Raw genomic sequence first — 17,512 nt, forward strand, 5'->3', positions numbered from 1 at the left:
TAATAGACTGTTTTATATCATTCAAAGTAACTCCCATACTTTAAGTTTCCAATGAAAATTTTGATGTTTTATTGACCCAGTCTTTTAATTTATCAATATTTGTGGACTACTTTTGATTGCAAATTGTCTGAACATATGCAGTCATCGTTTTCTCTATTTCTTCCTGATCAGAGACTATGGTACAATTCAAAATTTCAAGCTGCAAGATCACATTTCTTGTTTTACTTCTTCTCCTTTAACTGCTTTATCTTGAAAATGCATATCTCTAAAGCTTTCCTCTGAGAAATTCAGATTTAATTCCCTTTTCACTTGACTACATGTTTGAAGTTTATCTTTCCAGATCAGTAAATATCTGTCATAATTTATTGGTAGCCACTGAGTCAAAATCTGAACTTGTTGCTCTAAATATTTATTTTAGTTTTGCTTTTCTTTTTTTATATAACTCATATTAAAAGATTTCATGTAAGAATAAATAGATGATTTGAATGCATCTCATTTAGTATTTAAAGAAACTGTGGCATCATAGTTATCATCCCAGTAGCTCCTTATTTCATTTTTTTATATTTTCAACAAAAGACTGTACTCTAAACCAATTTGGGAATACCTTCCTTTTAACTGAGTAAATTGTAGTCTGAGTCAACAATATAGTTGCAGAAGGTAAATGGTGATCAGAACATAAAACAAAATATGGATCTTCAAACTTTGATCCATGTTAAAAAATCTCAAGACATAAAAGAGATATTAATTCTTGTACTCAATTTTGCTGAAGAGTAGATTATCTTCACCCATCAATTAAACTTTCCCTTTACAAAAATTTTAACAAGAGCCATGTCTCTTATGAAAATTTGACACTTAGGCCAAGCAGATCAGTCTAGCTCTATATCTAGAACTGCATTTCAGTCTCTGACTACCAATCAAAAGAATTTTCTAGCTCTTTTAGAACTTTTGAAATATCTTCTAAAATATCTGACAGTTTTCAAAGGGAGCATAAATGCTGTCTATTGTAATGTTATGACCACAGGAAAGAGATATCATAATAACTTTTTCATTCATTCCTGAATATACATTTTCTACCTGATGTATAACAGCTCTTAATCACTATTGTTAGATCTGAGATTTTACTATTCCAAAGTTACTTAATATCTCATTGACCCAAATATAGTTAGTTTTTTACATAATTTATTTATTCTGTGTTCCAGTGTGTCTCCAGTAAGAAAAACACATTTTCAGTTCTACTTCTAATAAACATAAATACTGAACATAACTTTATAAATCTGTATGCACCATTGATATTCAATAAATTTTTAAAGATAGCATATCTTAGTGAAAATAATCAATATTTCACATACCTTTGAAGGAAAAAATAATAGATAAAATCTAATACCACAATACCAGTGAAAATATAAGAATGTTGTGACAAAAAAGTAAAAGAAAAAATATTTCAAGTCTATGGCAGACACTCTTTCATCACCATCCATTCCAGGAACAAACAAGAAAAACTTTTTGCAGCCTTGGAGATTACATACTTTCTAAAATAACTAGTTTTTGCTTGGCTTCTATTTCTGTCCCAAATACAATAGTAACATCTTTCCAAATGACCTTCAATTTTGCAGGAAAAAGTAAAGTAGATTTTATAGTCTTCTCCCAAAGTAAAGTTCTTATTTCAGCAAATTTCTTCCTCTGTCTTACAACTTCACTAAGTAGGTCCTTGATTTCTTTCTGATTATTCCATATTTCAGGGATTCTAAAAATCTGAAGGTCCTTCTTTCTAGCCCTATTTCAAGATCCAATAGTTGTCCTTTTAGTTGTTTGTTTTCTCTTTCAGTTTGTGAGGTATTTTGCTTAAACTGTTCATAGTTGAAATTTAAAGTTGCCGTATTTTCTTCTAATTCTTTTATTTGGTCAAAATGGATTATACATTGTTTCTGTACTTGCATCACAGTGGACTGTGTTTGAACAATTTGTTTAATGGCAGCCTTTATAAAACTAAAATTTAAAAAAATTAAATTAAGTCTATCAGTAAAAGCTGAGAGGCTTCTACTTTCAGCCACTGTTTGAATGAATACATTGTTGTCATATCGTGTTTCAAAATCAACAGTAAATCCAAACAGGCCGAAAAACTAGCACTGCTCTTTGTAAGTTCAGCATTACCTTTGGTATCTGACTCCAAATCTCCTAAAGCAAGTTTCCCAATGTTATTATTAAAAAAGTTGTGTTGTTACTAACTTAGCATCAAGTTTTCTTTCATAATTAACCATTATATTCTTTATTTTTCAGAAGACAGAAGAGAATGTTCCATATACAAATCCTCATTCAAACATCTGAAAAGAGTTTGAATGTTTTTAGGTGCTGGTATTTTCATGACTCTGGGATCACCTTTTGATTTAGGGATCTTACCACAAACCAAATATCTTTTCATTATATTAAAACAGACAAAAATAGGAATTTAATCAAAACCACCATCACTCTCACCTTGCACTGCATAGAGCTAGCGTATTAGAACACATGCATCCTTGACGCCACCTGTTGATCAGCCATGACAGTTCTCTGTGTCTCAGCTTCTACTTTCCTCTTTATTAATGGCCACCTGCTTTCAAATCCAAATCGAATCTTAAGTGGTACAAGGACAGGGTACTTTATCTCACCCTACTTCTTTATTATTTTTAGAGCATTATTAATGAGAAATTCTAGTAATCCCAAATCAAAGTTATAATTTTTGGTAACTCTGTGATTAGTATCACCTGCTTTGTAAATCACACTACTTTCAGAATCTTAACAATGCCATTCTAAAAGTATTAGAAATAATAACTAGTAAGGCCTCCAGTTAAAAATGTAATCTAGGAAGTCCCCTCTCTTACTTTCTGCAAGTTACAAAAATAAATCCTTTTTCCTCACTTAACATTTCATTATGTGAGAAGTACCTTTGCATCAAGTGTAAACAAAATCCTCATTCATCTATCTCTGCTGATATTGTCTCAGCTATGAATAACATTAGAACAGCTTTGGATAACAGTTGCAAATTATCATTCGGTCTCTTTGCTATATGTTTCATTATTTTGAGATGTGTTTTCCAAACGCTGTTGGATTTTTGAAGTAATGCAGTTTTAAATATTTCTCAAGAATTTTTAAGTTGGTAAAAAAAACAGTTGTCAAGTTTCTGTGGAAGAATACAAATTCAAGAGTTTTAAAATTTTGTCAGACACTATGGAAAAAAGGCAGACTCAAACGTCCTATCTAGTAGTGTTTAACACCATTTCAAGAATTGTAAAACTTAATTATTTCCACTTTAGTCTCCCTAAGGATAATATCCTCTCTAGATCATGAAGGTGAGGTCAATGGCTTAGAAAGTGTGTTTTTCCTACAGATCTATGCCCTAACTGGATATATATCTTTGGATATCTTCACAAAAATTGCCCTTCCCTGAAAATTCTGATCTTGATACATTATAAAAAAAAACCTGTTTAATAAATTCTTGCTCCTACAATCTCTAGCTAACAATGCAAATATGCTAATAAATAACTCAGTGCTGAATGTAGAAATATTTCCTATGATTAAGTATCTTTGACTTCACTAGATAGTGGAGAATGATGAACCAATTTTTACTGCAGCTTTGAGAAAACATTTGAATCTTAGCAAAAACTTAGCCCTGTGTATCATCTTGACCAGGACTGCAACATCCCAGATATCTGAACTAATTTAAAGATGATGTAGGGAACTGGGACCTAGCTTCATCATGTTTTAGTAATATTAAGAATCACACATCTCCAACTGTTGGTGCATTTATCAACACAGGGTAAATGTACATCCTGATTAGTCTGCTACCTGATATAATGCATATAAAGGTATGTCATTCTCTAAATTTATTCATCAACAGTTTATGTTGTTACACAATGCTTACTTGAACCCCCCACACACACACACACACAAAAATTGACAGCATGCATAAGTTACCGTCTCCAGATTGTGTACTGTATGGGAATGACCTAATCAATGATTTTCTTCATATCTTTTGGTAATGCAACTTCATTCATTCATTCATTCATTCATTCAATTTGGGACTTTCTGTATAGTTATTTTCTAAGCCATGCAGTTATCAACAACAAAAAAAGCTGTAACTGATATAACTGCATGCTAGGTGTATTGCTCTAATATCACATCTTTGATTATACTTACCTGCAATGTCTGATATCATTTTGGGTTAAGGTTTTTTTAATAACTATTGCTGAAAAAGAGAGAGAAGGCTTTATCATGATGGAAATATTTAGAAAAATACTTGAGAGCTTGAGAGGTTTTAGTAATGTTTTCAGAGTTTTGGAAATGACTTAACATAGTATGTTATTAATGATAAGAACATGTTTGAGTATTGTTTTACTCTAATCACTGATTGCTGTGTGATTTCTCTCCATTACACCTTCTGAATTAATGAGATAATTAGTATATTGACTATGTCATTTTGAATTTTGTCGCTGCGCAGTGCTCCTCTCAGGGAACATGATTTTAAAAGGAAATGACATTATGAATAAGTAATTATACAATAACAGGGCACTATTATTCAAAAATGTACACGCTTATTGGACAGTCCAACCATACTGCCTGTTATAAATCGAGCATATACCAAAAGAAAAAAGTCTGACTACTAAAGTACCACTGAGTGGCCAGACTTTTCTATCAAAATATGCTATGGAGGGTAGAGCAAAATAAAAGAAAAATCAGCTACATTTTGCAAAAATAAAGGAACAGAAACATACCTGATTTTCTTTGTATTTCTGCACTGTCTCACCTTAAATCTTGGCAGATTCTCATACCTCTCAACTGTATAGATTATCACAGACTGTCTAGATTTTTTTCCTCATAGTATTGGACTTTTACACATAAAAAAGTTAGTTTTCTAGCAAGCCACTGGGGTTGAAGTCATTCAATAATGACAGACATTTAAGATTTAGCCTTCGTATCCTTCAGAAAATGCACACTAAAAACATCATCGGAGATTCTCCTTTCTTTGTTACTTCTTTTCAACACCAGCAGTTTACTGTGTAAGCATGGGAATGTAACTCTAATACATGTGAGCAGTACATCAGAAAACAAGGGAGAATGGAAACAACACAGAGGACCACTATTGCAAGGTTAAAAATTAAGAAAGATAAACAATTTCTTTCTTAAATAATGTCATTGTATGATAGCAATAATCCACTTGTGGATGTGAATATCATAGCCGGCCTTAGGCATAGGCCAACTAGGTGGCTGCCTAGGACACCGCTTTAGTAGGGACACTTTTCTAGTATTTATTTGGTGTAGGTAGACCAGGATGGGGGCACTGGCTGGTGTGGTTGGAGGAGCCATGGAGCCCTTTTGCCTAGGGCACCAGTTGACTTAAGGCCGCTGCTGGTGGATATATTGGGATTAATCCACGTTTGTCTTTGTTGGATTGCTCGAGTTTCACCATTGTGATCAAACCACGCCAACCGTGGGTAAATCTTGATATACCCAACAAACAACAAAGACAGACTGCAGTTTCCAAAAGGAAATAGTGAGGATCACAGAGGTACACACACACTGAAAGACTTTAATTCTAAAAACTTAGATTATAAAACAATAAAATTATAAAGGTGAAATTCAAATATTAGGTTAAGCCCTTTCATTTTCTTGCCTGAAAACTTTCCCAGATAAATTAAGTCAAAATTTACTCCACTTAAATACACCAATCACTATACATAAATCCAAAACATAATAACCAAACTCCCAAGATTATCCTATCAGACCTCAAAATAGGGGTCCAATGATATTTGTTCTAGGTGGAGTCCAAAATTTTTAGATGTATTAAATCACCCAAGCTTACCCAATCAGTACTTTATATTAACCACCAATTATATATGCCAGAGGTACAATCCTATTTTGAGATCTGATAGGATAATCTTGGGGGTTTGGTTATTACGTTTTGGATTTATGTATAGTGATTGGTTTATTTAAACGCAGTAAATTTTGACAATTTATCTCAGGAAGTTTTCATGAAAGAAAGCAAAAGTGTTTACCATTATATTTTCTATTATACCTTTATGATTTTATTATTTTATATGCTACGATTTATAATTAAAGCCTTTTGGTGCATGTACCTCAGTGATCCTGACCATTTCTTTTTGGAATTTAAATCCTGATATACCCACAACCACTTGCGGATAATTGTTTCATTTTAAAATGGTTATTCAGAGCAAGTTTGGACTTGGAGTTGATTGTTATGGCTTCAATTTCAAATGTTTTAAAGTTTAAATTATTATACATATGCAGTTTAAGTTCTCAATGTACTGATAAGTTTCTTAAGTTTGTAGATACAGCTTATATTTTAAAAGAATGGAACTTGCATTTGTTTAAATACCCTTATCTTCAATATCAGTTGAGTATTCCTTTGTTATAATTCAGATGCACATTTCACTTTTACTGTCAGACACACTGCAGTGCATCAATAATGAATTTTCAGTCCTCATAATTTTCTAAATCTTGGATCTTGTTGCTTTTTTTAATATGAAGTCTGCCTTAAAGCAATTTCTCAAGGGTAAAGCCTTTTCTGAAATGCATATATAGATTTTGGTATTTATTTATTTTTTCTAGTTTTCACTGTGGCCTTAGCTTGCTGTAATGCCACTAATCAATATATTTACAGAAGCTCTTCTCTATCAGCATCTTAATCTCTTGGTTTAGTCCTTTGTCCAATATTACTAGACTTCCTGCACTGTCATTTTTGTGTGATATGCACATTCTTTATTATTTCTATTGTTTTGCTCATTTGTACTCTTTTTGGATACATTGTTTATATACGACATGGTCTCTTTATTTTCCATAAGTCATCCCCATAGTGTGGCTTGTCATATCATTTCTTGAGTTACATACTCTAGGAAATTGTCTTGTTTATTGCACTTTTCTATGTACATATATGGGAATCAAACAATATTTCAAGCACATTATTTTATCTAGATGCAATGTTTATTACTTTTAAGAATAAATGCCACTTAAAAAAAGTTGTGACTGCAGATTTACTATCAGAAAAGCTGGCATTCACATGAAATATTCCTAACAGCACTGTGTTTCTCTTCTTTTAGCACAAGGCCAGGTGCTTATGCTGTATCACGCTTTTACTTCTGTGAAGGATGTCTAGTGGGATCTCAGATTTGTTTAAACATAGTACAACAGTTATTTTTGCAGTCTGTTTCACAGAGACATGGAATATAAAACTGCTGACCTGCAAAACATTAGTCACTGAGATTAGTATACACTGCAATGTGAACCATTTTAAAAATAAAAGACTCATACTCACAATCAGTATATACACAGAAACAAATACAGCGAAACTGAGTTCATACTATTGAAATTAATATGTTGAAATTGCTGTTACAGAATTCACATCTCAATCAAAATGCTGAAGATTATGCATGGGAAAAAAATTGTGATCAGAAAATCATAAAAGGGCATTTACTGGAAATAGGGCATTCATTAGAAATGTAGGTTTTATTTGGGAAACAAGCTCAGTCTGATGCTTAATATAATCACATCTGACACTGCCTTTATATCAAGAAAACATAAACATTTCATATATGCATACAAAGTCAAGAATCTGCAGCTGTAATTTCTTAAGCAAATTCAAAGAACAGTAATGTATTTGAAACACAACGTCCGACTACTATGATTTCAGCATTTGTGTTTTGGCAGAAGAAAGCTGTGTGTAGAATTTTGACCAATAATTCCACCTATCTTAGACTAGTGGGTTGCCAGATTGGGAAACAGCACAGGGTGCTGCTATTTAAGCAAGCTACAGTTTTGAACTTACCTTACAGTGCCTATCATTTTGCTGATAATAAAGGTCATGGAAGGGAACCTTTATTTCTGTGTCACTTAAAAAGTGAACATAAAAATGTCAGTGCAATGGTGCTATATAAAACCACAGCTTGTTATGCATACAGCGACCCTTTGTGAACTGCCTTTTACAAAAAGTGTCACCAGAAGCATATGCTGTAGCATGTGACAAACCAAATTCTCTTCTGTTCTCTTGTAACAGCTACACAATATGCTAATACAAGTCTGTAAACTCAATGTATGCAAAGTACTACACAAGGATAACCCTGAATGTAAACCTTTCATAGAAAGGTTCACAATCAATTGAAGCATACCACACTTCATCAATTAAAAGTGTTTTCTTTATAATAAAAACTTACTAAGCAGTTTCCAAAAATATTCCTCCTTTGTTTGCATCTTGGTAGATTTAAAGGGATACTCAAAGCAAAATTAATCAGGGTAGCCATTTACAATGCTGGGTCACACAATATGGAATCTCATTATATGGAGACTGAATGGCTAAAAATCCTGACTTATGGTCTGAGATTGCCATTTCTTAGAATATTCCCTTTTCTCCAAGAAATGGCTATCACAGGTTTGGCATATACAAGTTCTGGGGTATGGGAAGGCTTGTCTCCACATCCAGGGTACAAGGGGGCTTTTCTCCTGAAAAAAAAAACAAGTTTAAAGAGCAATGTTTAATATACACTCTTCTCAGCATTACAAGTCCCAAAATTATAGTAAGGAGCATTATTTTGTATACACTTGGTAGCTACTATACATGAAAAGAGCACTAAACATGGAAAGTTTTCTGTAATTACCCTATAAATGACCACAAAAGTGAAATAAAGTCATAACAATTTGTATTAAACATCAAAGGCAGGCTCAATGCATTTTTTTTTTTCTGGATGAAAGGACCCAATTATGACAGAGACAATAATATTTCTTTATCACAGAATAATTTGAAATGATGCAAGATATGAAATTCTCAAACATGTACCACCGTTAAGCTACATATTTTATACATGTTTATATTAACAGCATCAAGTAAATTAAATGTACAATTAAAAAAAAAATGTTGCCATACCTAAGGTTGATTGGCTATGTGCCAGTGCCCTCTCCAACCTGCACAGGAAGCTGGGAGGAGATTGGGGTATCCTAGTACTGCACCATTTTGGCAACAGTGGATGCATTTCACCCTTTGGTGAAATGATGGTGGCATGTTTGTTTTACAAAGGAAACAAAAGAACAGAGCAGAATACTTGCATGAGTTGAATAGAATAGCAAGATCTGGAGAATACATAGCCACTCATGGGTAATCCAAAAGCGAAGGAAAGACTGATGTAGTTCAACTCAAAGTTTATACTACAAGCATCAGAAACTCCCAAATGATTAAAGGATTTTAAAAATCCCTCAAGAAAGCAGCTGAATTATTGTTACTTTGTCATCAGCCCAAACACAAAAACACATATGTGAAACAGCTCAATGAATATTTATGTGCCACAAGGAGGACTGCAACAGAAGCTGATGGCCCATGCTGTCCTGTCTCTATTACTTTTACATAACAATGACAGTAATAAACTTAATGTCCAAGTATGTTACTCACAGCTTATAAAGTTCCTAACCAAGAAAGTAAAACAAAAGAAGTAGGCTGACAGTAGAAACAAAAGCTGCATAACAGATGAATAAGATAGTTTATAATGAGTATAAACTAATTTGACAACAGTATACTCTAATAACTGGCCAGGCAGATGAATTATTATTAAAATCTGCATGCATCCAAGAATAAAAAGTTATCCAGGCCAACAACAGCAAAAGAATTGCCACAAATCCACATGAAACTTAAACTAGAAATCTATTTTTCACAAGATGCATCTTATTATGTACAATAGCTGGTCTAGTATGTTTAGCGGAAATAAGGAGCATGGTCTGTTTTTGTTAGAAACATAGAGGCAGTGCATGGTAGGTGTGCATTTATACAATTATTGCAGTAGTATCTGTAAAAGTAAAAATCAGTATCAACCACTAGAGGGCTCTAGCACATTAGTTAAAATAGGCTGTGTTTCTTCACTGCTTGCATTGCTTTATGTTGTTTAATGTGCTGATTAAATGGTAAAATTGCTATATTTAGACTGCAACTATACAAAGATATACACATATTTTATGTGTGTGTTTCTATTTATATATGGGTCTACCTCTAAACTTTGAAGTTTCAAAACTTTGAATTTCTTATGTTCGAGACTATATGAGTGAAGTTTTGAAACTTCAAAATGTAAATATGAAGACAAAATATAGTAAGGCAGCCATGTTAAAGGTACACTTCAATATAAAATATAAAAAGCGAAAGCGCTCATCCATTGTTGTTTTATTATTTTATATTTTATATTAAAGTGTACCTTTAAGGTGGCTGTCTTACTGGTTTTTGTCTTCATTTTGTTCATTATCTCTTCCAGTTTTGGCATTTGGGTGTTGCTAGGTGGTTTTGTTCTACTGTGTTGAAATGTAAATACAAAAAAAATAAAAACAATAAAATCTTTTTAAGTTTTTGCTGGGGGGAAAGCCGCCCTGTACCCCCCCACACCCCCTGCTAATTAAATATAACAACTCTGAGATCGCAGTACAATGAGAAAAATGGTAAATATACCATTCTGCGCTGCACAGTGATCTCCATTTAAGCGGTTCAAAGTTTGAAAACTTCGATTTTATGGTCTCGACCATAAAAAATTCGACGTTTTGAAACTTCAAAATTTAGAAGTAGACCCATAAATATATATATATATATATATGGATGCATGTACATACACATCTCTCTCTCTCTCTCTCTTTCTCTCTCTCTCTCTTGCTCTCTCTCTCTCTCTAATATAAAATATATGCACATACACACACACGCATGTAAACACACACAGACATGTGTGCAGGGGTGTGGGTGTATAAATGTATTACAGACCCACACATAATGCAAAAAACTGAAATCTGGGAGTTGATAAATCTAAATGTAATGAGACAAGGATACTGTCATAAACTAGTGGGCCAATCCAACAACACACGTTATAGGATAAATGAATACAGCGTCACATGAAGAACAAGTTAGTTAATCTTCCTTTTTGACTACCCCACTTGCCACAGATGAATGCCATGACTAGCCTATGTGCCACAGGCACATGACCTGTCACTGAAATGGTCTGCATGAACTGAGTGTTGCTGACATCTATGTGTGACCAGTGTTAAAGTCAGAGAGAATAATAGATCTCTTGCAGTTATTTTGGATTGCTTAACATTGTATCAGCTAAGTTCATGTCTTGTGTGCCATGTATATCCTGTATTATGTTTATCTGGTTGGGTATGCTGTAACATATTTAAAGTAAAATCTTTAATGAGGATGTTGATAATATTTTTCATTGTGGACATGGTTGTGCTGTAACCCACTGCACAAAACAACTAGAACTGGACAACACACATATCCAGCCTACCTCATTTGTTTGGTAATTCACTGCAAAGTTGACCTCCGTTTTTATCTGCAACTGCCCATTTTATCACATTTGCATTTCTAATAGAATGTATACTACAGGTTATATCAATGTACTGGAGGTACCCATACTTTGCAAGTATGCACTGCTGACTACAACTGTAAAAGTTAACAAATGGTTAAATGCATATTCAGTTTCTGAAAAGTGTACATATTGTATAGCTGCTTAACATTATGTGCAAAAGCATTTTTCTCAAATGCCTGCATAGCTCCAGACTTATTACTCTTAAATGGCTGTTTTTTTTCTTTGGAGAGAGTATTGCATAGCAGCAGAACATAAAGTTCTCACAGTAAAAACCTATAGGACCAAGCAAGAAATCTGGAATATCATCTGTGAAAAAGAAAGTAATTTCAAATCTCCCTTGAAAGTTTAAATCACTGGCTGCACCTTACCTTAATCTGTGTCAGCAAGTTGATATCTGCTGAATGTATGTGTGAGTCCTGTCTTTACCCCACCCTATGACCTGCCTACTCTGAGGTCTGTGTTTAATTTCCGAGTCAGTGCAGACATCACTTCAAGCCAGGAATTCATCAATAGTCACAATGGTGTTCATCACTGTCAATGCCACTTGCATTGGTCCATAACTAAAGCGGCAATGTGTCCTCTCCTGCTAGATGAACACAGCCATCACATGCAACTGATACATACACATTATATTTTAATAACAGCATATGCACATCAAGCTTAATACCTTTTCAAGGTGCCAACGCAAACACAATGTTCCCTTCTGTGCATAATTTGTAATTTGTGTCAAAATCAATCCACAGGAAGTTAGCTTGCATAGTGTCACCAAAATTACCTAAGGCCAGAGAAGTACTCTTTCTATAGTCTCTTATTAGAAGAGGTTGGACTTCAACTTTGACCACTCAACCATCTTACAGGATCTGTCAATTGCAGCATTTGAAATTAATGTTGTTTCCCTGGAATTCTGGGACTATAAGCACAATGAGTTGTTAGGCTATGCAGGCTGGTGTGCATATGAAATGACATGATGGTTATATTAAGGGAATCTTGTATATGTTAGACATTACAAAGCACTACAACAGTAGGAGAGTGTAGATAAAGTGTGTAACACAGACTAGGACAGCTGGTATATGTAAACAAATTAGGGCTTCAAGAATGGGAGTCTGAAAAGACAGGGGAAATAAGATCAGAAAGACTTATGGACCATTTATGCTGACATTTTGTCTCATTAAATTTATGTTTTACTAAGTTGCAGTAAAATGTCTACAGTTTACAGTCATTTTCTATAAACTATGGAACTGGTTACAAACCAAAACTTGTCTACAAAGTCAGGTCTGAAAAATACACAGAGCACTGAATATGGTTTAACATAGATGTTGTTTTTATTTGTCTTTCGGCTTTTCCCGGTTAGGGGTCACCACAGTGGAACTCTGGTCCACTAATGATTGGAAGTTGGTTTTTATGGTGTGGAGTTGCCAGCCCGACACCCAACCTTCAATGAAGGCACGCCCATTCAATGCATGTCTTTCGAACGCCCACTCGACCGTGGGGAGGACATGCAGACTCCACACAGAAGGCACTCCCAACCCAAGCCGAGAATCGAACGGGAGAACCTCTTGCTGTGAGGCAACAACCCTACCGCTGCACCACCACGGAAGTCATGGTTTAACATAGATGCTGAGATATAATACCTGTTATGGGGCTTTTTCTCTCCTGTTACAATGTGACTTCCATGTTACAACTGCAACAGATGTTGTCCTAAGTTATTCAAAATAAGAAAAAAATTTACAAACTTTTAAGATTGTATCACCTTATTCATTCTTCTGCTAAACCCGCACAGCTCCTGATGCCAAACAGCAGGACTAAACGCCTCCCAAACACACGTATGCTTGTTCTGGAAGTCAAAGGCAAAAACAACAAGCTGCTACTAAGCCAACACAGTTCTTAATTCCAAGCAGCAGAACTAAATACCTCCAATAAGCACAGTCAGAGAGGTGAAACTCATCAAAAATAAACTCAGCCAGATAGCCAAACTCACTGAAGCAGGTCTTTTTAAATTCCAAAGGGATAAGCAAACAAGACGCCAATAAGCGAGCGACTTCAATTTTATTAAGCACCACGATACTGCTTTTAGTAGGCCCTGCACCAACTTCTTCAGACTTTGAAAAATAACAACTCACACTTAAGTGCTGTTACATTTAAAGCCATTGCAAACAAAGTCTATTACAAAACATACCCTCCAATTACCTTAAAGGAACAGGCACAAGTAGCTTCAATCTAACTAAAATGTTCCTATCCCATAAACACACAATATAAAAAGTTGTATGTGATATAAAATATACAACTGTAAAACTAATACTGTTCCTTACATAGCACTTAGATAATGCAATCAAAACTTAATAATATTATAAAAGCACACTTACTTTGAACCAAATATGCATAATAAGACTAATACATTAAAATAAATAATAATAAAAAAGCATGCCATAATATTTCAAATATTAATAAAAAGACATTCCATCTACCAAACATGGTATAAAATATATATCAAGATCACTCAGCCGGTCCTATGTCCAAATCACACCCGATAGTATGTTATCTATCAGCTGTGTCCTTAAGCTGAGGAGTTTGGAAAGATGATGCATGGGGGGTATAACATCGGGTGTGATTTGGACATAGGATCGGCTGAGTGATCTTGATATATATTTTATACCATGTTTGGAAGATGGAATGTCTTTTTATCAATATTTGAAATATTATGGCATGCTTTTTTTTTATTATTTATTTTAATGTATTAGTCTTATTATGCGTATTTGGTTCAAAGTAAGTGTGCTTTTATAATATTATTAAGTTTTGATTGCATTATCTAAGTGCTATGTAAGGAACAGTATTAGTTTTACAGTTGTATATTTTATATCACATACAACTTTTTATATTGTGTGTTTATGGGATAGGAACATTTTAGTTAGATTGAAGCTACTTGTGCCTGTTCCTTTAAGGTAATTGGAGAGTGTGTTTTGTAATAGACTTTGCTTGCAATGGCTTTAAATGTAACAACACTTAAGTGTGAGTTGTTATTTTTCAAAGTCTGAAGAAGTTGGTGCAGGGCGCCGATGAAAAGCAGTATCGTGGTGCTTAATAAAATTGAAGTCGTTCGTTTATTGGCGTCTTGTTTGCTTATCCCTTTGGAATTTAAAAAGACCTGCTTCAGTGAGTTTGGATATCTGGCTGAGTTTATTTTTGATGAGTTTCACCTCTCTGACTGTGCTTATTGGAGGTGTTTAGTTCTGCTGCTTGGAATTAAGAACTGTGTTGGCTTAGTAGCAGCTTGTTGTTTTTGCCTTTGACTTCCAGAACAAGCATATGTGTGTTTGGGAGGCATTTAGTCCTGCTGTTTGGCATCAGGAGCTGTGCGGGTTTAGTAGCAGTTTGTTTTTTCTTGCCTTTGATTTTCAGTTGTTTTTTGTGATACCTTATTCATTCTTATTAATGTGAGTCTATATTAGCCCTTTTTAAAAAGTTCATAATGCTTCAGTCCTTTGTTGAGATGGACACACAGATTGGAGGGACAATGCAAAAGGATTTTGTCTTCTATTTCTATCAATAGGACAAGCAAAACCATTACAATATACCATACCCTGAATATGCAATTACACAAATACTGTGTGGAGTAACTGCCCTTCTTCTGTGCCCAGCAAATGATAACTAGGGCAGGGTGAAGGAGACAGCAGCCCCTGCTGCAAAATGCTGGAAGCATGATTGGCAGGTGACAAAGGTATAGTATTGTGGTGTGGAATTTGGAAATGAATGCCAATGCTGCATTTGCAATCACACCTGAAGCACTGAAGCACTTCTGGCAAGTGGTTACTACAGTTTCCGAGCAGAAGAGTTTCTTTTCTTTTTTTTTTTTTCTCCTCAAGTTTAAGAGAACTATTTTATTTATTTATTGATTTATTTATTTGCTTCTCAACTTTAACTTGAGTGCAGTGCCAGTTTAAAGAACTGCACAGGGCACCAGATGACCCAGATGACCTGGCTATGATTCTGCAGCAGCAGGACTTCCTAGAGTGTTAATCTCACAGACTGTAGGTAGCACACATTCTGGAACAGCACCAATAGTCTTACTCTGTACTGTGTTATTCACAGTGTACCCCTTGCACATTTAGGAACATATACTAATTTTTTTCATAGTGCACAGTCATGCAATGCATGCTGTGTATATTACTGCAGTATAAGGGCAAGGTTAATGCATGCAATATTCGCAACTCTTCAATAACAATAAATCTGATAACTCACCTGGAAACGCTGATTCCTGCAAAACCTAATACAGGTCTGTATTGTGAGTTTGTTGGAGGTTTCACTACTGCCACTCAGAGGAGGAGGGTCACCACTGTCTTTGTAACAACCGAGGTATCCTGGCACTGAGGAGAAATAGTAAGGCAGAGGTTACACCTGACCATAAGACCTAACTGCTAATTGGTGAAATTGACTACATAGAAAGTCATTTTTTTGTAAATTTGAATTTTGTTATGCTTCTTCAAAAAAAATGTAGAAAATACAGTAGTGCTCTGCTAGTTGCACAAAACTAAACAATAGGTAAACCAGGGATTTGATAACAATCTAGCTAATCGACACTTCAAGTGGAATACTACATGAACACAACACATAGATAAGGAATGAAACATCTTTCTTAAAGGGCCGAGAGACCTGTACATAATCATAAACTCTGGTATAGTCATTCTAATGTTATGACAAGGTTCTTGAATGATATAATGCTCATATCTTATTCTCTGTTAATTCTAATAAAACTGAGGTAATGGCATACAAATTGCTTTCTATGGGTATGTGACCAATATGAAAGCAGGAAGAGAGAAAGAATGCTGCAAAATAATTAGCTAGGGATAAAGGTAGTTTTTTGACTTTCCTCATTGTGTAGTAGGAAGCATGAAGGTGTAGCCTTTCAATGTGAGGGGAGGTACAATGGGGCTTGCCCCTGAAATAACACTTTTAACAGTAGTTTTATATTTTTGACTTCAGTACTCTAGAGGTTTATTTCACAAAGACAGGAATTGGCAAGCTGCATCTCTAAATAAAGCTATGGATGAAGATATAAATACATATGTATGAATAGACACACACTAGTATATATATGAGTGGAGGAGCTCCCTGGTCAGCCTCAGTAAGAAGCTGAGATCCCTTATAAGATCCTCCAAAGCTAGCTAATAAAACAAAATCGCCACTCAATCCAAGGACAACCACAAAGCATTCTATAGCTATGTCAAGAATGTAGATGGCAACACCCAGATCTGCTCTGAGTTACAGCACAAAGGCACGAAAATTACAGAACCAACTGATATTGCCAACATCCTGGCAGATCGGTTCAGTGCTAACTTTACCCCCCTCTCACCCCCTAAAGGGCCCATATCTATACAGGAAGAATGCAAAGTCCCTGTAATCACAACTATGCAGGTAAAAGCTGAACTCTCTAAAGCAAAAACACAGCATCCATGGGACCGGACAACATCCCAGGCTGCGTTTTACACGAACTTCAGAACAAACTGGCTCCCCACTTAAGCACCATGTTCAATAATAACCTCACATCAGGCTTTGTGCCCACTGAATGGCGCACAGCAACAGTTATCCCACTCCACAAAAGGGGAGCCACCACTGATCCCAGGAACTATCGACCTATTAGCCTGACGAGCCTGGTCTGCAAGGCCATGGAATGTATCATCATGGAACTCATAAACAAAGACATTGGTAATCTCCAAACTCTGGATCCCACCCAGTTCGGGTTTGTGAAAGGCAGATCATGCCTCCTGAACCTGATCGACTTCTTTGAGGCAGTCACCAAAGCTGTGGATGAGGGTAAGGTGGTTCACACAGCCTAGCTTGACCTCGCCAAGGTTTTCAACACCATCCCCCATTCTGGAATTACAGCTAAACTCTCTAAACTAGGTATAAATCCCTACGTCACAAGATGGGTTGCCAACTGGCTCACTGACAGAACCCACACTGTAAAAGTTGCAGACTCCAAATCTGACATCAAAGCAATGACAAGTGGAGTACCACAGAGTTCCGTCCTGGGACCTCTCCTGTTTGGTATCTACTTCTCTGAAGTACAGGCTAACACAGAAGGCCTCTGGCTAATGAAGTTCACAGATGACTGCAAACTAGGAGCCATAGTCAAGTCCCCAAAT

At 35.3% G+C, this 17,512-nt stretch overlaps 1 protein-coding gene across 1 annotated transcript in view; it reads right to left on the reverse strand.

Moving 5' to 3' along the window:
- Positions 1-17,512, reverse strand: part of KREMEN1 (kringle containing transmembrane protein 1) — a 972,602-nt gene that overhangs the window by 226,751 nt on the left and 728,339 nt on the right. Inside the window, exon 4 of the mRNA XM_044068274.1 lies at positions 15,609-15,733. Within this exon, the coding sequence (XP_043924209.1) occupies positions 15,609-15,733 (125 nt within the window). The remainder of the gene's footprint in view (positions 1-15,608; positions 15,734-17,512) is intronic.

The sequence above is a fragment of the Protopterus annectens genome, chromosome 4.part0 (genome assembly GCF_019279795.1).
Source record: "Protopterus annectens isolate FY-2018-M chromosome 4.part0, PAN1.0, whole genome shotgun sequence".
Taxonomy (NCBI): domain Eukaryota; kingdom Metazoa; phylum Chordata; order Ceratodontiformes; family Protopteridae; genus Protopterus; species Protopterus annectens.